Source organism: Platalea leucorodia, assembly GCF_965183815.1.
Source record: "Platalea leucorodia genome assembly, chromosome: 5".
Lineage (NCBI taxonomy): Eukaryota > Metazoa > Chordata > Aves > Pelecaniformes > Threskiornithidae > Platalea > Platalea leucorodia.
This window is the reverse complement of record NC_138827.1, coordinates 22,739,613-22,764,552: the sequence shown is the minus strand read 5'-3', so window position 1 is coordinate 22,764,552 and position 24,940 is coordinate 22,739,613. Positions and strand designations below refer to the sequence as shown.

Genomic DNA, 24,940 nt, shown 5'->3' with positions numbered 1-24,940 from the left:
AGTAGGCGTTGTGAAGCACTGCCTTTGAAACTTTGAGCTTTCCTCTTTAATTGCTCAAAATGTAGCTTATAATGTACTCTGATTATAACCTGGGTGAATGGGGAGAAAAGTGGATGGGACTGACTCATCTTGCAGACCAAAATGAAGATGGTCTGTGCTGAAGAAATGGCTTGGGTCCGGCTCCAGCCCCAGCTAAATTTGCAGGGGCTTTCCTTGTGGGAGAGCATGCCAGGAGACAAGAATACTGAAATATTGTAACTTTACTGGTCAGTTGTCAGCCATGGTCAAGGCTTAAAGCGGTGTCAGGGTCACTGGACGATCATATCAAAGTCTCTGGTGAGGACAAAAGGGAAAGGAGGGATAGCTGTGAGCAGAGGGTGGCTTTCTTTGTTGTCACCAAATTCTTTGGTTTTATTAGCAGCCGCTGGTTCCTCTGTGGAGCTGACCCTCCACTCTGTGCTGGCTTGTTGAGGCGCTGTCCCGGGTGAGACAACAGGGATGTACTCGCCCTGCGCACCGACAGGAGTGGTAAAAGCCAAGAAGGAATTACTCTGTTTCTCTCCTGGTATCCTGTGTCCACATACGCTTTCCTTCCAGGCTGCAGAGCCAACAGCAGTAGCCTGTATGTATCATACAGTGTGCGTGTGTATATATAGTACAGTACATGCACCCCCAAACTGAAAGGCCAGTGAATTACATAGCATTGGCACCAGTTCTTTTGGCAACATAGATGTTCTCAAGGAAATTGTTTTCAGAAATATTTAAGGAATGAGAATACTTTGGAGGAACTCCCCAAATCTTATTTCTTGCATTTCCAGCATTCTCTGTCTGACTTGATATGTAAATTTTACTAATCATCTAGTTCTGGTTAACTACAAAGGCAACCAAACTCTGTATGTTTTCCTCTCATATCTTCTGTTGAGCTTTTTTTAAAATATAAAAATGCTTATTTAACAGAATTCCTGTGACTATATGTTTTAACAGAATTCATGTGACTATAGGATGAAAATCAAAAAGAACAAGGTACCTCAAATGAAAGAACAGTATTGACATACTTCTGTAAAGTGTAGTGAAGTCTTCACCATTGAAATGGGTGCCTGAGTGCTTTTGTGTATGCTGCACTTTGAAAATTTAGTATCTCTTGGGCATTTTGATTGTTTGGATTTGTAGTGCCTTTCAGATGACCAAACCCAGAAGGCGAACAATGATGAGCAAAAGCCTGGAGAAACGAGGTACTATATGGTTCTAATGATGAAAGAAGAGCTGTATTGACATTTAGTTGGTATTCTAAGCAATGTTTTTTTTTCTCAAATGACATTCTGATTTTGTTCTTCCTTTCTGCTTACAGAGGTGTGAGTATCAAATTAACTGAAGTGCACTGAAATGAAACCTTAGTGAAATAATAGACTGATAATTATCAGCTCTCAGTTGATTTTCTGTATGTTTTTCAGATCAGCTCTACAAAACAAGATGTATTGGCAAATCATTCTGACCATGTTTGTGCTACTGGGTAAGTTACTAAAAAAAATAAGTCTCTCACAAATTATGTAGAATGAAGACTAAAAAAAAAAAAAAAGTCAGTGCAACTGACTTTTAAGATCAGGAAACATCAGTAGAAAGTATGTGTTAAGTCAAGATGCATTCAAATAAATACCCCAGTCAGAATTTGACAAGAGAGAAGCTCATGGGCCATTTGTTTTGTTATCCTAATAGATCCAAAAATGGAAGGGAAAATCCCAGTTCCATCAGAACTGTAAAGTTTCTGTTTAGCTCAGTGTAGCCAGGGTGTCACTTTGAGTTTGAGCTCTGTTTATTCAGGTAGCTGACATTCCTGCTTTCATGTGCACGGTGCTGTTAAAGGGTGCTCAATTAACTGTAAATGTTGAATATAATAAACTGGTTTTCTAATTGGGAAGTGTCTGTAACAATATTGGTGTATGTTGTTCAGTGACAGCTGGTATTTGCCTTTCTTTTTTTTGATTAAAAAAAGAACTATTTAGAGACTTTTAGTGATCATAGAATTGTTTAGGTTGGAAAAGACCCTTAAGATCATCGAGTCCAACCGTTAACCTAGCACTGCCAAGTCCACCACTAAACCATATCCCTAAGCACCACATCTACCCGTCTTTTAAATACCTCCAGGGATGGGGACTCAACCACTTCCCTGGGCAGCCTGTTCCAGTGCCTGACTACCCTTTCGGTGAAGAAGTTTTTCCTAATATCCAACCTAAACCTCCCCTGGCTCAACTTGAGGCCATTTCCTCTCGTCTTAATGATGCTGCTTAGGGAGAAGGAAGGTGCTATAATCCAATGAAGTTAGTTTCAAAATTTGTGTCATCGTCACAAAAGATGAATAAATCATTAGATTTCTATGTCTTTTCTATATACATACATAGACGTCTTTCTGTATCTTTCTATATGCATACCTTTATCCACTCAGTATCAATATTGCATTGTTGACAAGTTCTTCTTTTGAATACCTTATGTAATCTAAACATACTGTGTACCTTTTAATGAGTAAACCTGGATGCCTCAGGGAGTTTTCATTACGCTTCAGAGCTGTTTGTCACTATCTGATGGCCTGTAATGACTGAAAGTCACTGTATCTATTGAGTGGCCATCTTGGTCTGTTTCCAAATAAACTAACAGCTATGGCTGGCATCTTTGTAGCCCTGTTAACCCAGACATTAAATAAGCCGCTATTTGAGGGGCAGAACGGTAAGTGATGGCCTCCTTTGTGTCTGTGTCATGGACAAACTATTACACCTGTAGCAGGAAAACATTCTTAATGCATGCTGCAGTTTATTAATGGGCGTTTAAGAGCTATAGCAATCCTATGCTAAATGTTCTGTATTGTAATGCATTATCATTTTTTAACACTTCTGCAGAAGCAGTAAGTAGCTGCACACATTTTGATTTTATAGAATTTAATTAATCCTGTGAGATTGTCTGGTGTGATGTGCAAGGGGGTGCATGTGTCTGTTTTTTAGAAAAATAGTTGACTGACAGGAATCTCTTCCCACTCGGCAATTGACTCTGTGAATTGGGTGGTGTGTTAGTTATCTGTCCTGCTTCATAGGCAATCATGTTGCTTACTCATTTGTCCTTTTTAATCATGTATTGTGGACTAATAGTCTGTTTGGTCAAGTGAATCCTCTGCATGGAGCCAGGAGGTCTAATGAAGCTGATAGTTACAGAGGCACAAACTCTGTTAAATGAGAGAGGAGGAAAGAGCAGAACCCTTCAGGAGTCTGGCAGTACAAAATCTGTGTAAAGAGAAAATGAAACGCTTTTTAACACACTGCATAGTATCACAGTGTCTGCTTTTAAGGTAGCATGCATCTACTTGTTTTAAAAGCTTTCACTTTGTGTTTTTATATTATTTAGCTTATGCTTATGTGCTATTAATCAAACAGTGCTAGAGAAATTATGTTTTTCTTATTTTGGCTATTGCAAGGCATAGAGCATGAATTAATTTCTATCTAATGAACTGCTTAAAATATTTATGCCCTTACTGTGCAAAAAGCTAAATGCAAAGTGCACAAATGACCCACATGCCTTTCTGTAACTAGAGCTTTAATCTTTGAAATTCATGCAGTGTTTTACAGTAAGCTGTTTCCAAAACCAACGTGCTTATCATTCTCAAAATCATTGTTAGCGTAATTCAAGCTATGACTTACCAACAAGAACTACAAATGTGGTCAGAACGATTTTATTTTGAAGAATCTAAGTCTGATGGAAAAGATTATTCTTTTCCTACATCTCATTTCCCAGATAATGCCCTGGGGTTGCATAGTTACATACAGTCATGTATTCTTGTAATACTATTCTTTGGTATTTAACAGTTACAATGTGACTATGTGTTATATTTACAATGGGATTATTTTTCCTACAGTAGAGGAGCCATGTTATAAGAGCTGGATTGCAAGTGTCCCAGCACTGCAGGGGGAAATGAAACTCAGACCCGTACAGTGTGTGAACTTAGGTTTAGGATTCACTGTATTTTGAATTAATATATGTCAATTTACCCCAAAGAGATGCTTCCCCTACAGTCTTGGTCTTGACCTGTTTCAAGAGGTTGAGACCTCTTGTTTTCTTGAGAAAACAAAACATTAGGTGTAGTGACTCTGGGGGAGGAGGCTGGCATCTGTCAGATGTGACACCAGTTCAGAGGGGCTGTTTTTAGTAATTTTGTCTCCAACTCAGAGGAGAACAGCCCCTGGAAATAGTCTGATTTTTATGTAATTAATGTGTTTCTCTATAACATTGGCCACTCCCTTTTCATTGTCAAGTAATATGAACTTCTTCTTTTATTTCCAATATCTTTCCCTTTATGTTTGCAGACCTTCTTCAAATGGCAGCTGCCCACTGTATGGTCCATCAGATTCCTCCTAGGAACTTTACATTACCCTGTATGCTGCTGAACGAGACATTTTTGAGTCCTTTCTCTGCTGGAGTTGTAGAGAGCTGGTCTGGTTTGAGGAGAGCATCCGAAACCAAGCCTTCCTTGCTAATAAATGACGAAAGTTTTCTGTGTTGCCTTTGGAGTGATAACAACATTGATTGTTCTTTGTACAGAGCAAGCATGCAAGCAAGGAAGTTTATTCCTTCAGAAATAATTATCTCTGCCTCTCAGGAAATAGGTAGGTTTTCCATTCAAGCGCATAAGTTACTACTTCTTCAAAAAAAAAAAGGTTGGGGTTTGTTGTTTGGGGAGCAGGGGGCTGGGTTGTGTTAATGGGTGTTCATTTTTATCCAGAGCAGACAACATAGTGTGGTAAAATCCTTCTTCACAGAATTCTGTAGTGGAAGATGAAGGAAATTGTATAGCACAGATTTAAAGGGGAAAAAAATAGTTGGCTGTCTTTCTAGGGAAATGCTGAATAAAATATGTAGCACTGCATATGAGGATGTAAGCCCAGATCTTCAAAGGTGTTTAGACACTATGAGAAATATTTTAAATATTTTTGTGGATGTGGGCTTTAAACTCCTTCAGGAGGTGGGGGGAGATGGAGAGCAAGTGCCGTCTTTTCTGCCTGGATTGTGGTGCCTTAGTAAATAGCTGTACATGGATTAGATTGAATTATTTTTTTCCTAGACTGTTTTTCTCCCCCTGTAAACCACAGTCTCTGAGCAGCATACTGGCCAGTTGGCCTGTTGCTATCAGTGGCAGGAATCTCATTGACCTCAGTAGAGTAGAATTTCATTTTACAAGAACCGTCCCATGGAACAAATAAATCTCTGTTAAAGACTGCCACACTAAATTGATGCTGTTGTGTATGCAGTACAGCTGCATATGCGTGCACAAAGGGTACGCAGTACAGCCACATAGAGGCTGTACCAGTTAATAGTAGCAAAACCTTCAACCAACAGCAGCAGTTTAATTTCTTTCTTTCCCTTGTGGCCTTGTCTGTAAAGCCAGGTAAAATATATTCGTTCTCTAATAATTAGAATGCAGCAGTGTCACATAGGTTGTTAGCCTTTTGAGTGTTGAAGGGCATGTACTGGTCCCCAGTTCAGCAAGGATTGTTTGTAAACATTTGCACACTTGGGGTCCAGCCTCACCTTCGTGAATATCTGTTACTTGTCCTCTCTTTGTGAGTGAATTTTATCCTGGCTCTTCAGTTGGTTTATTGTTTGTTTGTTTGTTTGTTTTAATATAGTTCAGAAATGTTTAATCCCATTCTTTTGTTTAGATTCAAATTGGAACATGGAATGTTGGATTAAAGGCAAGCTGGACCTGTTAGTTTGTAGGCTGCAGTTTTTGAAGTTGTACTTGAGAGCCAACTTGAAGGTTAATCTTTTATATACTATGTAAGTACAGACTCTGTTAAATTTGTCACTGTTATCATTAGAAATCTGAAAGCATTTTCTAAAACATCAACATTGACCTCTTAAGCTTGCAACTCAGTGGTAGCATTAGCTTTGCAAGCAGATGATAAGTTATGTACCTTTGTCTTATCTAAAAGTAATCTTGAACAAGATGGAAAGTTTATGTTTCTGCCTTTGAATGAGAAATGGTTGGAATGGAGAGTCCCCCTCCTCTGTCCTTTCCATGTTTCTTAAAATGCTTTAATGAAATCAGTGTTGACTTGCTGTCCTGGTTTTGGCTGGGATAGAGTTAATTTTCTTCCTAGTAGCTGGTATAGTGCTGTGTTTTGGATTTAGGATGAGAATAATGTTGATAACACCCTGATGTTTTAGTTACTGCTGAGCAGTGCTTACACTAAGTCAAGGACTTTTCAGCTTCTCATATTGCCCTGCCAGCGAGGAGGCTGGTAGTGCACAGGAAGCTGGGAGGGGGCACAGCTGGGACAGCTGGCCCAAACTGGCCAAAGGGGTATTCCATACCATATGATGTCATGCTGAACAAAAACTGGGGAGGTTGGCCGGGGGGTGGGGCTGTTGCTCGGGAACTGGCTGGTCAGTGGGTGGTGAGCAATTACATTGTGCGTCACTTGTTTTGTATATTCTTTTACCATTATTATTATTTTCCCTTCCTTTTCTGTCCTATTAAATTTTCTTTATCTCAACCCTGAAGTTTTACCATTTTTTTTCCTGATTCTCTCCCCATCCCACTGTAGGGGGAGTGAGCAAATGGCTGTGTGGTGTTCAGCTGCCTGCTGGGTTAAACCACGACAGTTGCTAAAATATCTTTGCTTTTGCAGTTGCTTAATTTTAAAGCTGTGATCTTGGTTCTGCCCTTTTCTATGCTTTTGACCATAATGTTCTCTCTCGTGAACTAATTATGTTACTCAACATTTAATACAATGCCAAATCCTACTCTGATCACATTGTTGCCCCTGAGAGGCACCACCTGTGCAGTTGCCACTGGGGTAGATACTCTCTGGAATGGTAATGGATGGTAATCTTACTGACTGTGGGCTGAGTAGGTCTTGCGTACATGACCTGCCTGATTTGATCGTAAAAAGATCTATTTGATTCCACTTCCAAAACCATACAGTTTTTTCTGTATTACTGACAGATTGGAAGGAATGGCATGAACACACAGACTTAATTCAACTATTTATGTTTAGCCTATTTCCTAACGAAATTAGCTGAATTTACAGGTGACGACTTCTACTTAAAAAGCCAGAACTGGATGACAGATATCGCTTGCCACAAATTATCCCTGTAGTCAGGGTAGAAAGCAAGTGCATTAACTGGTAGTAAATATGGTTGTTTAGTTGACAAAATACTTTAAAGCTGAAATCAGATTTTGAGTGGGTTCCCATTTCCGGTGTTCCTCATGACTTTGATTTCTGAAATACCATTACATATGTGTTTGTGGGAGAAGTAGATCTGAATTTGCCTATGTTCCATCCAGTCTCAACTGCAATAGAAAAATCTTTGCCAGTAATCCTAGTGTAGTAATCTCTATATTGATTATTTTATTTTTTTTTTGGTATGCCTAACATCTGTGGAACAACAGATTCAAGTCCCAGCTGGGATGAAGAGGTTCTTTGTATTATGAAGGGAATTCAGTAAGTGTCATGCAATTTATGAGAGCAGGCCCTATAGACTCACTAGAGTCCTTGTGGCATTTCTGTATTTGATTACTTTTTGCTGCAGAGGCGAGATGCCAGTCCCTGACATTGGAGAACTTGTTTCACTTCCCAGATTTCATATTAATATTTTTCTTTTAGGGTCCGTATGTTCTGGGGGAACAGCTAGCAAAACATTTCAGATTTTGGTAAGGTGACAGCTTTCCCTGTTGGCTTGCTGATACCTTAACATTTTATTTACATGAGCCAAAATACCTTGAAAACATGCCCAGTTTTAAAAATATGCATTCCTGGCATGTGTTACTCCCTGGGAGTCTGGAGATCAAGCCAGAATTCTCACGTATAGGACAGGCAATGTACAAAAATAATGACCTAGAAGAATCTACAGCAAAAAAGCTTGGGTCCTCAACAGCGTTTACTTTTTTCAACATTAAAGAAGTATCCTCTTATTTTACACATCCACAGTTTGCCTGCTTGCAAATGATATCACGTTACTTTGAACAGAAAATGTTTTGTTCTGTCCAAAACAGTGCTATGACAGTGTTCTGTAAGAGGCTCAAGCAAGGGTAGTGATAGGGCTTTTACCCTCCCTAGCAGCATGTCTTTGTGAGGGGAAGGATTATTCTGAAAGTTAATTAGACAAATTAGGTTAATTGTCTATGAAAAGTGAATGATCTTTCCAGTTGTATGTATTCTAGGAATGGTTTAAACCCTGATGGTTAATTACATTAACTGAAATCACTTAGCCTTAGGGATCCTTTTGTGGTGACCCAGGTGAATGCTCCTGGTTTAATTTTGAGCACTGATTATAATTTGCCCTTTCAGCAGATGGTGATGTATAGGGTGTACTCATATTTCTGACCTATTTGAAGTACCTGTGAAGTACTCCTTTAGTTCTGGGCCTACTCTCACATGTTTTTAAGGATAAATCATGCAATTTACCTCGAGACTGGTGGATTAGTTGAGTGCATCCAGTTATACATTGAGCCTTCTTCAGCTGGAGAACATAACCTCTCAGTAGAGACTTATCCTCTCATGAGCTAGGCAGCCATCAGATGTTCTGCAGTTTAACGGGGCAGCTTATTCAAGTAAGTACTGTCCTATAGCTACTATATATCAAATAGATTGAGATATGATTATTGAAAATCCTTAGAACCCGAGACAGCTTTGCTCTGTCAATTCCTAGTAAAGGTAGCGCTTGCACAAACACAGTATACAGAAATATTGAAAGCAGAGTTACAATAGTGACCTTATTTCTGATATGCCTCAACATAGCTACCTAGAAGTGATGTTGTACTTTGCCTGAAATTAGAGGAATTGTAGAAGTTCATGTATTTCTTCCTTTTGTTTTCTGTTAGAAGTTGATTGAAATTCAGTAAAGACATTCTGCAGCTTCTAACTTAAAGTCTAAAAGTTCACCACGGGGCCACAGATTAATTTAGCGTAGTAACAACACATTCTGAAGTATGGTTGAATTGTGCACCAAAATACAAAACATTTAGGAGGTGTTAACTTAAGATGTTGACTGAAAGAACTATCTATGCACAACTGAAAAGTGCAGTGCTTGGAGTAGAAAAGAAAAACAAGCCTTGGACACATGCCCTTGTTGCAATGTTAATTACTTCTGTGGTTCAGGGCATGCAGTATTTATTTTTTTTTTCCCTTCTTCTGCAATGTCATGCTTTAGTCCCATGTTTCCAGCTTAAAGTCACATTGCCTTTGCGCATTCTCCCTCCCTTCTCTGCCAGCCATTAAAACTTAAGTCCAGTTCACTAGTTTTCTGTTGAATCTCAGAGGTGGGCTCTGGTAATCCACTGACAGAAGTTCATATGCTTAGTACCTATCTGTTTTTTGTGTACCTCTCTGTGCCAAGGCAAATCTCTGCAATTCCAGCAGCCAGCACTATAAAACTGAATGAGGACGTAGTATATATACTCATATTTTATAAGCCCTCTGTCTTTCCTTCCCCCCACCACAACTTGGATCTGGCTTAGATCTGATCACTGGTTGTGTAAGGTAAAGTGCTTGTTGAACCAGGATTTATAGCTTCTCTCAGTGTGCTGCAAGTCTGTTGGAAAACTCCAGTTTTTAATAGCCCGTTGCTTTGTTTTAAGCTTACCCAAAATTTCTCCTCTTGTTCTAATGAATGAAGGCACTGACCTCTCCTGAACTTCTGAGGGCTTTATAAGCATAAGCTCCTCTAAAGTCAGTATCTACAGTTTAGGAACAATGGTTATTCTGTGACTGGATCCATCTGCGGCCAAACCGAAGATGACAGGCTGCTGTGCAATCCCAGGATGCTGCAGTTCTCCAAAATACTTTGGCTTTCTGTTGTTTTGCTTGTAGTCAGTTCTCATACATTTAGCCTAGGCTTGGCAATTTGGAATAAGTTGATGTGACGGCCCCTTGTGATTACGTCCTCCGTTGATCTATTCTCTTATCCCAAACTAAATTTTGTGAGATAGTCCCTGTGTCTTGCCAGTTCACAGAAATGCAAAGATTGTTACCCTGTTTCTTAGTATCTGTGTACCCTCCTCTGGGAGCAGACCTGGCATCTGATAACATAGCTTGGTCTTTCCCCTTGCTTTGCGCCGGTGGCCTGCAGAGGTAGTGAGCCGTAAGAGAAGTCTACGGCACAGGAGCGAGATACTGGTCGTTCTCCCTCACAAGGGGTGGAAGGCCTGCCTGGCATGGAGCCACAGGGTTTCCTCCAGTTACCCTTGCATTCCTACACACGGGAGCAGGGAGAAATAACAACCCATGCCTGTTGAGTCCCAAATAAGTGGCCTTTGAAACACAATACTGGCACAACACAACATGGGGAGGAGCTCTCTAGCATTTTTTTTCCCCTGTACACGGGTGGTCTTCTGGGTGCAAATAAGCTCAGTTTGACAGTTAAAATTTGAAATAATTACTAGGAATGATTAGGAGAAAGAGGGGCGTGGTGGTAAATGCTTTCCAGATAGATCAGTTTAAAGACACAGTTTGGTGAAAAGACTGCGTTCTTACGAATCGATTGTGGGTTTTTTGAGACTAATAAAATCTGTGAGCAACAATAGAAGGCAGGGGAACTTAAAAGAAAATTCTGCGAAGTCTTTAGAAGGAAATTCAGGAGAAAAAAGTGGACCCACAACTATAAAAACAAAAATATTCCAAGTAATTTAAAAGCTGTATGTCTGCCAGATACCATCAGCATAGGGTTCCATAATTCTCGTGTCCTAAAGTCTATGAGTCCTGGTAAAAATTATTTTAGGAATGTCAGCATTGACTGACTGTAGAACTAATAAATGTAAACTACATATTAATATGAAGCTGCATAGCTTATGGGGTCATTACTGCAGCATATGGGTGCTATGAGGGCGTAGTGTTACTGAAAATCATTGTGTTACCAGCTTCAGAGAGTACCCTAAAAACAAGGTGGATGCATAACGCGTGCATGTTGATCAGCGAATGACGAGGGGAGTGGGGCCCTGATTCAGGGAGATCCATGTGTGTACATTGTGCGTTCCCTTGCAGTCCCAGTCAGCCTGATTTGCACACGCTCTTCCCCATAATTCATCAGCCCTTTGTTTGCTTCCAACCTCTCCTCAGTTTTTGACCTTTTCTTTTTTTAAGTAGGGCAGATCGTGGTAATGGGATCAGTGAATCATGCCCATTTCCCTTGTGCTTTACAGTCGATTAAATGTACTAGATACCAAATTGACTAAAAACAAAAAAAGCAGAAAATCTTGTCCTTTCTTCTCCAATGTAGTGTTCTCTGACCTCCGTGAATTCATGTGTTACAATGAGTCATACCAACTATAAAACTACTTAGAAGTTTTACAGAAAGGTTCTTATTCTATTAACTTCAATTTTTTTTTCTCTGAATTAGTAAAACAAAACCCTTACTCTACAGAAATAATTAAAAAATTACTTCAGAACAATTCAAAACATAAACTTTTTTTTGTAAGGATGAAATGTGAAAAGCAGGAAAGAATCCAGGATGGTTTAACTGTCAGGATTTGTCTTGGCTTTGCTGCTGTGAGCAGTTTGGCCACAAGGTATTAACACTATTAAATTCACTACCTTAAGGAGGCCTGTGTCCCTGAATACCTGCAGTACACCATAAATGTGTATCTGTGTTTGAAAGAGCCTAAAAAACATCTGTGGAATAGAAATGAGAATGAAGAATACTTTGGGAACTGCTGGTTGCTCTCAGAATAGAAGCAGCTTTGTGCCTACTTGCATGGTATTTATTTCATAAATCAAGAATAGTTTGACTAAAGTCAATGGAGATTGAAAACATGTATAGAAGAGTAATCGTACACATGAGGATTGCTCTAAAAATGCCTGTAAAACATACTTGAAAAGCATCTGTGTACTAATGTGTACATGGGAAATCGTATGGGTCGTCTTCGTGCTGCTTCTTGAAGTTGACCCAAGGAAAATTGTATATGTTTTAGAGATACAGACTAAATGTGGTGGCCTGTATTTCAATATGAATATGTATGTTCTTTTTGTATCCTATAAAACATTTGCTAGCATCAAGAGACACAATGCATGACTGCTTGTATCAGTATATTCTACTTTGTAATTTATTTAATTTAAAATGTATTGAAATCATATTATTAGAAAATCTGATGAACCAGTTTAAGAAACGTATGTTATGCCCGTGCAGGTATTAGTTGTTTAAAACCTCAAAAGTTTATCTTAGACCATACAATTTTTGCAGTGGGTTATGTAATCAAAACCTGTGTATGTTAAACTCTCAAGGAAGGAGTGTTAGTAGAAACAAAAAAAAAAAAAGGCAAAAAATCTCCCTTGAAACTAAATCTGAACATTCAGTCAAAAATAGGCCCATGAGCTTTACTCTGAGAAGCAATAAAAGCAAAATGCAGTAAGTTCCCTACACTAAATACTTTCTGTGAGCCTGCCTAAGACAATAGTAGTAATGCATGTGAATAAATAATTTGCTTTCCTAGGAAACATCAGACTATCTAATAGACAAACATACTGTGCATAAAAATAATTAAAGCCTTATCTTGGAATTAACTGCACAATGTTAAGGCTTTTGGAGGACACAGGGTGTCGTCTTTTTTTTCTCCCCCAAATACTGTAAGTTGTTGAAAATGAGTGCTAAAATGTGTTCTGAATGATGGAGTTCTTTAGCCTTTTGTTATTCCAAAACTGGTTTTTCACTTGAATAATTGGTTTTGATTATTATATTATTTGTAATACTTAATTGTAGCAGAAGCAGGAAGGAATGTTAAATTGTTTAGATTTTATTTCAGTGTCTCATGAATAGGAATTAGAACATAATCTCTGTGGGGGTGGCAGAGAGCTGCCAATTAGTCCACTGTAAGGTAAACTAACTTTGTGTGCCTAAGAAGTATCTAGTAATAGTTACTATCAGGAATCAGAAACTAGTCTGACTAAACTACAGGTATCATCTACTATGTAACACATTTGTTTTGAAGTCAAACATTAGGAATACTTTTCATGAAATCATCTTAACTACTTTACTTCGAAACCAGTCAAAAAGGGAGAAGCAGCAAAGTAAAAGCAATTGGTTACAATTACTGCTTTTTTTACTTTTTTCATTAATTTTTTTTTTTTTTTTTGCAAATAAACTTTATCCAGATGGATAAACCACCTCTATTGAGGTAGAGTACAGAAAGAAATACTGGTTTGTTTTATTTTATGGTTTCTTTTTTCCCTTGTAGATCAGAGCTTTCACTGGGAGATGTATCTACGAGCTCTCTAAAGGGGACTGTCATGGTTGCTCAGTGTGACTGTAGTGAGTATGACAAGTGTGAGTGCTGCGTGCCTTCTCTGAGACTCAACTACACTTACATCATGTGGCTGAAAATTACGATTGGTGTAACACCTCTATGGTCACCTTTGATGTCAGTCAAGCCCATAGACATAGGTAAGCCTAATCTATATTGTAAACCTTTTTCAATGGAGAACAGCAGCAGGATGTCTCTTCTGGAGAAGGAGGGCACAAACAGAAGAGGACAAGGCTTCCTGGTGCTGTCTCACTTGCTCAGGGTGGTGCTGTAGACGTTTCTTAGCCACCTGATGCCTGTCTGGGCTCTAGTACAAAACCATACCGAGCAAAGGCCAGCCTGTCAACATACTTGATCTTTCATTTCTAATCAAGACTGCTGTGTGCCTGAGTCTGGGGCAGTGGTGAAGCTTATTTGTCTATGTTACTGAGGACTTAAATTAAAAACTGAGGGGGAAAAAAGCTGTTCCTAAAGTTATTTAGGAAATAAAACTACCTCTTCTTTCAAGCAGCTCTGTTGTCCTGATACTTTCTTCCTTACACATATAGTTCCAACATTTTCCAAGTTGGAAAACATTCCTCTGTATTTAATCAAGTTAAAACCATACTGACATTATGGATTTGATATGTGTTGCTATCCAATGTGCACAGTTATTGCAGATCTTGGCAAATTTCAAAAAGGCAGAGACTCTGTCATCTGTGGGGAAAAAAAAAAATAGAAGTTTTATAAACTTCTTCCTAACTGATGTGCTTTGCAGACAGAATAAGTTAAAAGTCTCTGGGTGGGCTAGTTTTGAAGATGAGAGGTTGCATTTCTCATCATGCTGCTTTTTAATTATGTTACAGGAAAAAATTAAAAATTCAGAGTTGCATCTGCCAGTGTTTAAAATGACATAATTAGTTTGTTCTGCTTAGTGAAGTATATTTTAAAAATGCATAATATTAGTATATGGTCTGCCAAGATTTAACTCAATTAAAAATTATTGTGGAAGTAAAGCTATCAATACTTGTGTAACGTAGAGTTGTACTTGCTTATAGATGATATCAGTAGAACAGGTGGCATCAGTAGAACAGACATCATTTGTATTCTAAGAGTCATGAAGGTGTGATGTGGAAGTTACTGACTTTTGTTTTAAAAGCTATGCCTTTTTCTGAGGAAGAGTGAGTGTAATCCTAGTCATCATTCTAAATTGCCCATCCATTTCCCTCTCCAGAGAGTTCTTTTCATCCTTGTGGAAAATTTCTGAAACCCTCCATTTTTTACTTTGCCCTAATGTAGCTCTCCTGGAGACTTTAGTAGCCATAATCGCTGTAGAAGGGATGGGAATATTTAGAAATTCTTTGTGTACAGTATGAGGACATTATCTCCTATCTCTTAAGGAGCTGAGCTAATTGCTTTGCTCAGCACTCCCATCCCTCCCAGTCCTCTTTTCAGCAAAACAGCTAAGTTAGTGCTTGGTTACTGGGGAGAATCATGGCTCAAGGCAAGAAATTCATGTAGTTTTAAGGCAAATGTTAGGTCAAACAGCATGTCCTGGTAACTGACTATATAACAGTGCCAGGGTGCACTTTTCCAGTGATATTACACAACATTAGTCTGTTGTACACTAGCTATAGAGCAGCTTTTGGAAGCTGAGTTTAAAGAAAAGGCATGAAAGAGACTTCTGAATCAGTAAAAACCCATTACTGCCAGCAGTCACAGGCAATGAGGTTAGTGGTAAGCTTGTCAATTAATTTGTCCGCAGTAAAGCCTGAACCTCCTTTGAACCTGCATCTGGAAATGACAGAGAAAGGTCAAATGAGAATCTGCTGGTCTGACCCTGTGCTGATGCCATACCCACTTCAGTATGAAGTGAAGATCTCTGCAAATTCAGATCAAAATGGCTGGCAGGTGAGTCAGCTCTGCTCACTGTTATTTACAATGGAGCAGTGCAGGTCTCTTCCAGAGTTCAGGATTTCTTACCACCCTCCTTGTCCTTGGGCAGTGGCTCTGGTGGGCTGAGCAACACGGCTGGTCTGGTGGAGCTGAGCATGGCACACCGGTTTCCCCTGGGCTGGTGTGTCCAGCAGACCCTGGTAAACATCAACAGAGTGTGGTAGAGCTGGCAAGCTGGACTTCACGTCTGTTATGCTAGGAGAGCCACTACACAATGATGAAAGACCTGTCTCCTGTTGGGTCTTACAAAGAAATTCCCATCTTTCTTTTTGGATGAAATACTAGATTCTGTGAAGTGTAAAGGCAAAGCTCTCTCCTTTCAGCAGGTCCCAAATTCCATGATACATGCATATGTGTTTAATATTTATAGCTTTTATTAGTAAATTGCTTTTTCTGTTGCTACCATGCAACTGGCTTTGGAATAAAAAGCAGCTGTTAATTAGCAGTCCATAATGAAATAACATGTTTTCTGCAGAGGTATGCCACCTCTACCATATTCAAATTTCCAGTATATTTAAAGAAGAAAGCTGTCTTTACCCAACTTGCTACCTAAAAACTACTCTCTAGACTATTTCTTTTGGTTCTCTGTCCCTTTCCTTTTCCTGTTTCATTATAAAACAATAATGGCTTCTGATAATCCAACAGATGGTTCAAGTTGCTCTAGAAACCTCACTGGCTGTAGACAATACACTACTTGATTCTTCATACTTAGTTCAAGTGCGGTGCAGAAATCATCACGGTCCAGGGTTCTGGAGTGACTGGAGCACACCCTATAACCTCAATTTGGGAGGTAGGTCACGTTCAGTCACTTATGTGCAGTAAGTAGTCTTTTGGAATAGAATAGATTTCCCAGTTTGATTTGTTTTGTGGAAGGAGTATTTGAGAGCATGTGTTATCCAGGGAGGTACAGTATGCACGAGTTGGGCTGAAAAATCCTGTGGAAGTTCTTTCCCCTTCTGCTTCTCTTTCTGCATGGCTTTGCCTGAGAGTCTGCTCCTTCCTTTGTACACGACTTGCATTAGAAGAGTTCTGGACTAATGCGTGTAGCCTGTACGGTCTGCTCCATGACACCTCCTTGTCTGGCCCTGTTGCTAGCTCACCAAGCACCTGTTCAGACCCAGGAAAAGCTCTTTTTATAAGAGTTTTTTCATTTCAAAAGACAGTTGGCAGCTTTTAACCTCTACTCAATAGAAGATTTTTCTCCTGATGCTTTCTCTAACTTTTATTTTAGTATGAAGCTTTGGAGCTCACCTAAAAGCGCAGAACACAGTTTTGGGTTTGTAGATTTAATGTAAACCGTCTTGGTTTGTAATGCTGAGCCCCATTCATAAACTGCACAATAGCCCCAGTCAGTCAGTTTCAATGCACGTGGCTTTAGTGTTAAGCATATAATCTTATACGCTGTAATCAATTTACTACCCAAGTAGGGTGAGTTCCTGACATGTCACACACAGTAAGAGCTCTCCTGGACTGATTTAATGAGGTCCCTTATATCAACATAGCTCCTGCTAAAATGATAGATCATAATGGCCCTTTATTCACAGGCAAAGTATATAGGAAGGGAAAGAAATTTGGTTTGGCAAATCCTTGGTTGGTTATCAGGATTGCTGATTTGCTTTGCAGATTGAGCTGTTTTGGGCCAGCCTAAAGATTTCAGGATTTTTTGCACTGTATTTTTCCATGCTCTGCTTATGTTTAACTGGAAATGTTTTGGTCTGTGTTGTCACAGGTATCCTGTGAACTATTACATGACAGTACTAGTGCTTTACCTGGGCACTTACATGTACGCCTGCTTGCAGTATGCTAGATAGTGTAATGTATGTGATTAAATCAAGTACCAAGGAAATAACTAAACTTTGCAGAAGGAGCTCTTTTCCAAGAAAGCTGAAAATACACAGGCCTTCGTGGCAATCGAGCATGAAACACAGGATGCCTGATTATATGCCTAGAGGCCTAACTGGCCCCTAGTCTTTTGGATTTACATCTACATATATAAAAATTTTTAAAAAAGCGTGTGTGTGCATATATATATATATATATAACTATATAGCTTTGAGAAGTTTTTGGGGGTAAATACATGTTCTCTCTCTCACATGTGCATATACTGATATTTTCAGAAAGGGTTTATGAGTGTATTGAGAAATATGGATGCAAAAGAGGTGCATTAAATACTGTTAGATTTTTTTTGTTTTTTTTTAATCCTGTTATGGGATGTGTAACTGTATTAAACATACATCTCATCAGCAAAATAATCCCGTTGTGACAAACCTGATGGCAGCATAGAGGGATTAATTTCTCACTGCAGGAAGCTCAAATTGGCCTATGGCCTCCAATGGCCAATGCCAGGATGAGCCAGTGGAGGAGCAGTGGAGCGCGCAGCACAGCTGGGAGCAGCGAAGCAGCTGGTGACAGGAACACTGCCTTGCATTCGCGGAGGCACATTAGCACCAGAACAGTACATACTGAAATCAGGCAGTTATGTTTTTGTGCATTCACGTTCTGATTTATATTCAATATGAAGGTCTTTGACAACGACAGTATTGTAGGTCTGCTCTACTATCTGGGAAGGCTTGTATTTTGGAAAAATCCTAAAAATATCTGACGAGGTTCCTGAACTACAGAAAGCAAACCTGACCTTTTAAGGGTTTTCCTGTTGGCTTTGTGTTGATCTCTGGCAAACTGTTCCTTATCAGCAGCTGTATAACACCTGTAGCTTCCCTAAGTACCTGACCGATTGTGGCTGAGCTTATGCACATTTACATGCTTTGCAAATTCAGTGTCTTTATGCCTAGGCAAATTACTTACTGTATCACTGCTACCATTTGGAATTAACTACACTGCTGAGATTGTAAACAAGTTTTTGAGACATTAATCTCCTGCTGACTTCAATAGGAGCAGGATTAGTAACTACTGGAAAGCCTTTTTTTTTAATTTTTTTTTTTTTTTTTTTCACCACCACCCTCCAATTCTGAATAGCAATTCTCTCAAAATATATGTACCAGTATTACAGTAATGCTTCAGTTAGCATAAGATTTCAACATCCTTGCAGGGTTCAAAGGGTTAGATTTTTTTCCAAACCCAAACATCGCTCTTCTCTTATTTGGATCTTCTCTCACTTTTAGCTGAGGACAATTTTACAATTTTAGAATTTGTGGTGTAAGTCTTTGTGAGACAAGTTACAGAAGCTAAGCCTTTCTAGGTTGCAAGTACTTGTTGCAGTATTTAAATAAGCTGACCTGGTGCCTTAAAAAAGTGGCCTGAGTAAAAAGCAGCAGTGTTAATCTAGTTCCCCAAGATTTAATTTACAGGAGCCTGTATGATTCCCTGTTTCCCTTGTGCTGCTGTGTATTGCTTTCACTGTACCCTCCAGTGGTTTTCTGCTCATTTAATTCCTGTTTGCCTGGGGATATTAAAGATTATTTTTATCAGAATTTACAAACGTCAGTTATGGGGAGGGAGACAGCAAAGGGCTCATTTCTGCCCCTCTCCCTATAGTCATCATAGTAATTAAGAAGCAGGAAATTTAGAAATACAACTGGATGATAATAATATTCTATTGACATATGCTTTTATATTTTTTCATTCAGATTCTAATCTCAATGGATTTTTCTTCCTTTTTTTCCCCTCCTGTGTAGCTGAAGTCCTGTACTTCCCTCCTAAGATACTGACCAATGTTGGTTCTAATGTTTCCTTTCATTGCATCTATAAAAACAAAACCAAGATTGTAGTGTCCAAGAAGATTGTTTGGTGGCTGAATTTAGCAGAAGAAATCCCAGAAAGTCAGTATACGCTTGTGAATGATCGCGTAAGCAAAGTTACTCTTTTCAACTTGAAAGCAACAAAACCTAGAGGAAATTTCTTCTATAACGCATTGTACTGTTGTCATCAAAATAGGGAATGTCATCATAGATACGCTGAATTATATGTAGTAGGTAAGACTCCAGATGATTTTAAATTACAGTTTTGGTGCATTTTAATAAGGTCAGAATATTTCCATTTTAAACTCCAGTTAGCCTTTATCAAGCAGTTATGACTTGTAATGCATCTTTTTTTGTATAAACAATTATATCTTTATTAATAAACTTTCAATGTGTTTTAATTAGATGTGAATATCAATATCACATGTGAAACGGATGGGTACTTAACTAAAATGACTTGTAGATGGTCTGCAAACCCAAACACATTGCTCCCGGGGAGCTCCTTGCAGTTAAGATACTATAGGTATGTATAGCTTTTAATGCACTATTTATGTTTGGAAAGCGTTGCTCTGGAAATACTATTAGAGCAAAGAATTCTGAGTAGATGTAATTATAAAATGTGCTCAGTTTCTATAAGATGGACTTTTTCCCAACTGGAACTCCAGAGGTATTAACTACGTGTGCAGAAAGGGGACCATAGAGAGAATCATAGAATCAATTAGGTTGGAAAAGACCTTTAAGATCATCAAGTCCAACCATTAACCTAACAACACTGCCAAGTCCAACACTGAACCATGTCCCTAATACCCGAGTATGTAACGTGGATTCTATTTACAATGTTCTTCAGCATTTGTAAAACCTGTAGATGCAGTTTGGAAGCCAGTTCTCTTCAACTAGATATGTTTGCTTATATCAGTTATAAAAATTATTCTTCTAATTGCTCATATCTACAAATTGTAAGGAAATAAGGAAAAAAAAAAAAACATTCACAGTGAGAGTGACTGAGCACTGGAGCGGTGGCCCAGAGAGGCTGTAGAATCTCTGTCCTTGGAGACTTTCAGATCTTGACTGGACAGGACCCTGGGCAACTTGACCTGACTTTGAATTTAACACTGCTTCGAGTTGGACATAGGACTTGAGACTTTTTGAGGTCTTCACCCAATCTTTGATTTTTCTGTAAATCTGTGTTTTTTCCTATATACAGGCAGTAGGTAAAAATACAGGGATGGAATTTAATTCATTACAGATGGAAAAAAGTCTTGCTTATAAATTGAGAATCAAATCTTACTTCATAAAGGGAATATTGCTTTATGAAGGTAGCATCTTCGGTGGCTAGAGCAATTCTTAGTTTTCACGGTTTTGGTCAGGTGTTTTGGCCTAGCTTGTTTTCAGATAGTAGGTTTAATTTTCTCTGTCTTTTGGACAGAGCAGGAGAACTGGGGTATGGTGTGGAGCAAGCACGTTATAGTTTGCAAAATACAGAACTGATCATTGAATCAGTGGTATGATCATCCTTATCTTCATTCATGTGCACAAATAGTGCCTGTGATAACATTGTTTTACCATGAAACTAAAAAATCCCTTTGAGTTACTAATACATTGAGCTTGGGAGTTTCCTAGAACTGTGTTAGTCTTTATATAAACAAGATGGACAGACAGACAACCCTTCCTGAGAAAAAAAATCTTTAATTTTACTGCTCTGCTGGACTGGATATGCAAAAGTTTTGGCAAACAAGCTTAAATCAGCCCTGAGGGCCTAATCCTTTGGAAAGCTGGACTGTCTTCTCTGTTGGAGGTGGATTGAAGTTTTGAACTATCATAGTACCAAGGTGAATATTACTCAGGATTTTGTGGACTGAAGTAATAACTGGAATGTTTGAGATTTCAAGTGGAGGCTTTTAGGGCAGGATTAGTGACTAGCTGACTGCTAAGGTAGGTTTTGTTTTGACTGTCTTCACAAGTATGAATAAAATGTGTGTCCTGCTGAGCAGGGAGCTTGAAATAAAAACCATGCTGCTCTTGCCATGTTTTTTATTCCCACTTTTTCATTGTTCAGGTTTAGCTAAAAATGTTTTCTAATACAAAGTGATAATCTGTACATTTGTTACAGTGTTCCTGCTAGATCAAACAGTGAACATTAATACTGACTGAAAATGCTTCCCAGATGCTAGTATTTATTGTGATCTTTCTTTTTGTTCTTTTTTTTTTTTTTTGGTTTGCTAATAGTAATGTCTGAAAGGGGCGGGGGGGGGGGGGGGGAATCATGGGGGACCACATGAATGTACTGACTACCAAAAAGTTGAAGTATAAGATGATTAAAAATTTATAATTATGGAAACACATTTGCATAAGATTCTATTGCATATTGGGAACAAAAATACAAAATGAACTTGAACATTCACAAGCTTGAAACCAAACGAAACAGTCAGTTTTTTTAATTGCCTGAGCTTGATTGTAAGAGGCACCATAAATACGCTGGAGTTGCTAGTGTTTACTTAGACATAGACAAGTCCACAGGATGAAAGCTGGAAATTAGATGTGTTGCATCGACATCAGGCACGTCAGGTTTTCCAGGAGCACACAGCTATTCTTCTTAGTTACTGATGCAATCACATTTTACAGATGAAATCCAACGCTCTACAGTAATGTGGTGTGATAGCTTTGCTGTTGGTGTTTTGTTTTGGTTGGATTGTTGCTACATCTTCCTCTACAGTCAGTACTGCCAACAGAAACAGCACAGAAATGATCATCCTGTAAAAACAGAAAATGCTAAGCTAAACCTTCAAAGCACAAGGCAACAGTTTAATCAATATTAGCTACGTTGACAGGAAGAGGAGAGATTCAGCTAAGTGTAACTTTTGTTGTTCAGTTGAATAACTAATACTCTATCTGGCCACTCTCACCACAAGTCTGAGCTGTGCAGAAGCTTAGGAGAACTTTGAAAACTTTCCTTTCCGTCACTGATAAGATGTCCAGTGCCATTTTATCCAGACTCCAGGTGTCCTCTCTTCTGTTGCCAGATGCGATACTGACTATTTGTGGGATTTTAATACCACCCTCCAGAATTGATATTTTTATGCGATTTCCATCTCCCGGAGGCTTCACTGTACATATCCAATTGGTCCATATGGCAGCTTTCCCCTGGATGCCAGTTGGTATTTTGAAAGTCATATTCCCGGGTGGAGCCATTTCTTGGCTGGAGATCTGCCTTGCTATGTTTATTGCTAATACATACCACTGAAGTAACATGATTTATGAGTATTTGGAGATGCCTGCTCTTGCCGTACCTGTTTCTTCCTGTTGTTAGTCTCTTATCAAAAGATTTTGCACTGGGGAGAGCCTTCATGTCCTACTTTTTTTGGGCTAAGAGCCAAAGCTTTAAGGAATAATGCTGTAGTGTTACTTATCCATTTAGTGCAGACTCAAGTTCAAGATCTGTCCAAATAATCATCAAAAAACCCCGGATGGTTCCAGTGACAGCATTTGTTTCAATTGCCTTCAGATTTCTATTTTACTGATGCCATGAGCAGCTTATAGTTACAATGTATTAACTGAATGGCTTTTTCCTGTCTTAAGGAGCAGAATTTATTGTTCTGACTTTCCAAGTACTTCTCCAAAATCAGAGGTGAAAGAATGCCATTTACAGAAGAATCATTCTTATGAGTGCACATTTCAGCCTATTTTTCTTCTATCTGGATATACCATGTGGATAGAGTTTAAGCACTTACTAGGAACACTTGAATCCTCACCAACTTGTGTCGTTCCGGCAGATGTGGGTAGGTCAAGATTTGTGCACGTCTTTCTTCACTTGTGACCTTGGATTTCTTTCCTTATATGGTGTAGGTAAAGTACTTCTTCATAGCATTTTAAATAAATTAGATTGTGGAAAGAACATAAGACACACAAGAACTTTGGTATTGTCTTCTAAAAGACAGTGGATTAAAAGTTATTTCCATACATTTTGCTTGGCACAGGAGCAGACTGTAGCTGCAGCTAATACCTATAAAACGAAACATCCAGTTTTGCATGGTTATCCTCTCGGGTGTTTTGCAAAGACATCTACAGAAAATGCAAGTATTATATTTAAAAAGGCAGTCTCATTTTTAAGATTCTTGGTTATCTAATTTTTCGGAAGACTTCAATTAATTGTTAAGTTTATACTTTGATACAGTGTAGCACTATATGTATTATTTACACACATATATTTTTTTAAAATCATAGGGACTATTCATGCTCTTGCATGCTTTTGCAAATTTTCTTATGTGACACATAGAGCACTTACTTAAAATTGTATAAAAGCAAGAGGCAGGAACAGTGTTTGAGTGTTTTCAAACACTGCAAAACGTGCAAAGCATGTTTTACCTCGTCTGTGACTCAGAGTGTTCATTGGACTGTGTATTTTTGGACACAAATGTGAACGTATGTAGAGACAAAACATGGCAGCTAGACCACAGAAGCGCTACATGAAATAAAGCAGAATAAAATACATCTATGATGTGTGTGTGTAAGCATGCATACAGAGAACAGAAATTAAACCAAACTATCCTTTGCATTTCAAAGTTTAAATAGAGTACGCAAAAATTAATGTCACAGGAAGAAAAGGTAAAGTTCAGTGCATTATAGCTAAGTGAGGTATGGGAATTATTATTACTATTATTACTATTAATTTGATGGCCTTGTGATTTTCAAGGTTGCTCCTGTCTAGTTCAAAGAGGATTGTTTGTGCCTTTTTGACAAGCAAGTTCGCTGATGATCAGAGTACTATTGGCACCCTTGGGCTTCAGAAAGGAGGGTGGTGTGAGGGATGGCGGGTAGGGATCCTGCACTTCTGCTGCTTAGACAATTTGCCAAGAGAACCTGGCACCTTGTCAGCATGGCAACTGTAGAATTAGTCTGTGTCGGGCACGTCTGTGCTCCCAGTTGGCTATGCTCTTTTGGGGAAAGGTGGTGGCTTTATTCAGTGCTGCCCAGTGAGGAGTTCTAGCAGAACTTTAGAAGTCTGGTTTATTCAAGTCATCACTTTAAATAAAAAGCAGTGAATAGAATTGACCTACACTGTATTAAAGGTGCTCTGTATCATAGTAAACCAAAACATACTCATTTTAGCACCACCCAAAATTTAAAGCTTATTTCATTTTTTTGTTGTTTTCTCATCACTCACCATCTGATTAATCAAAACAAGTTTATTCTAACTTTGCTTTGTTAACAAACTAGGGCTTTGTGACATTCACGTTCAGTCTGCTGGAGAAGCTCAATTTTGGTGGAATTTCCTATTACTAAAGTAAAAACTTTAACGTAATATTTCCATTGATCATTGCATAATGTCTGTCACCATCCTTTATAGGAGCTGCCTTTCTGGGCATGTGTGCCGCTACTTTCCACAGTGGTGCACCCCGTTAGTGCCAGGCTACATCTTCTGCTGTTTGTACCAGGGGAGGTACTAGGTGCTAGCACCAACATAAGCTATTGTGGTTTAAATTAAAGTGAAATGTACTGAAAGTTGCCCATGATTTTTTTTTTTTTTTTTAAATGTTTATTCTGCAAGAAACTTTGATTTTGGTATTTCAAGTTAAGATTTTCTTTGGTGATTTTAGTTTGGGTCAAAATGGGAAAGAATTTCCCATTAGACAAACATTGCCTTTCTCAGCCAGCGACGTTTTTGTCTGCAGTGAATGGGCCAGCCAGCCTGGATTGGTGAATTGTTATGTTTGCATTATAGTCCAGCTTTACTTGGAATAGTGGAGGCCACAATGTGTTACCTGTCACCCTCAGGACAGAAGAAAGTAAACCACGATGATTGGATTTAATGAGAAATGTCAGTGCAGACATTACAGTCACTTTTTTTTTTTTTCCCTTTCAATTTTCTAGTGAAGCCGCTTCCTCCCTCCAACGTTAATGCAGAAATCACCAGGAATGTTGGACTGCTGAACGTGAGCTGGACAAACCCAGTATTTACAAAGGATGATCTTAAATTTCAGATTCGGTATGCTGTGAATAGGGAAGAAATTACATGGGAGGTACTGTCTTTTTTAAT

The 24,940-nt window shown here is 38.8% G+C and overlaps 1 protein-coding gene across 1 annotated transcript in view; it reads left to right on the top strand.

The window, feature by feature from the left end:
• Positions 1 to 1,470: 1,470 nt before the first annotated feature.
• Positions 1,471 to 24,940, top strand: part of LEPR (leptin receptor) — a gene marked incomplete at both ends in the record, with an annotated part of 35,029 nt that continues 11,559 nt past the window's right edge. The window contains 10 exons of the mRNA XM_082314389.1: positions 1,471 to 1,510; positions 4,344 to 4,643; positions 5,697 to 5,814; positions 13,208 to 13,413; positions 15,018 to 15,163; positions 15,854 to 15,998; positions 18,844 to 19,140; positions 19,312 to 19,429; positions 22,483 to 22,682; positions 24,775 to 24,923. Of these exons, the coding sequence (XP_082170515.1) occupies positions 1,471 to 1,510; positions 4,344 to 4,643; positions 5,697 to 5,814; positions 13,208 to 13,413; positions 15,018 to 15,163; positions 15,854 to 15,998; positions 18,844 to 19,140; positions 19,312 to 19,429; positions 22,483 to 22,682; positions 24,775 to 24,923 (1,719 nt within the window). The remainder of the gene's footprint in view (positions 1,511 to 4,343; positions 4,644 to 5,696; positions 5,815 to 13,207; positions 13,414 to 15,017; positions 15,164 to 15,853; positions 15,999 to 18,843; positions 19,141 to 19,311; positions 19,430 to 22,482; positions 22,683 to 24,774; positions 24,924 to 24,940) is intronic.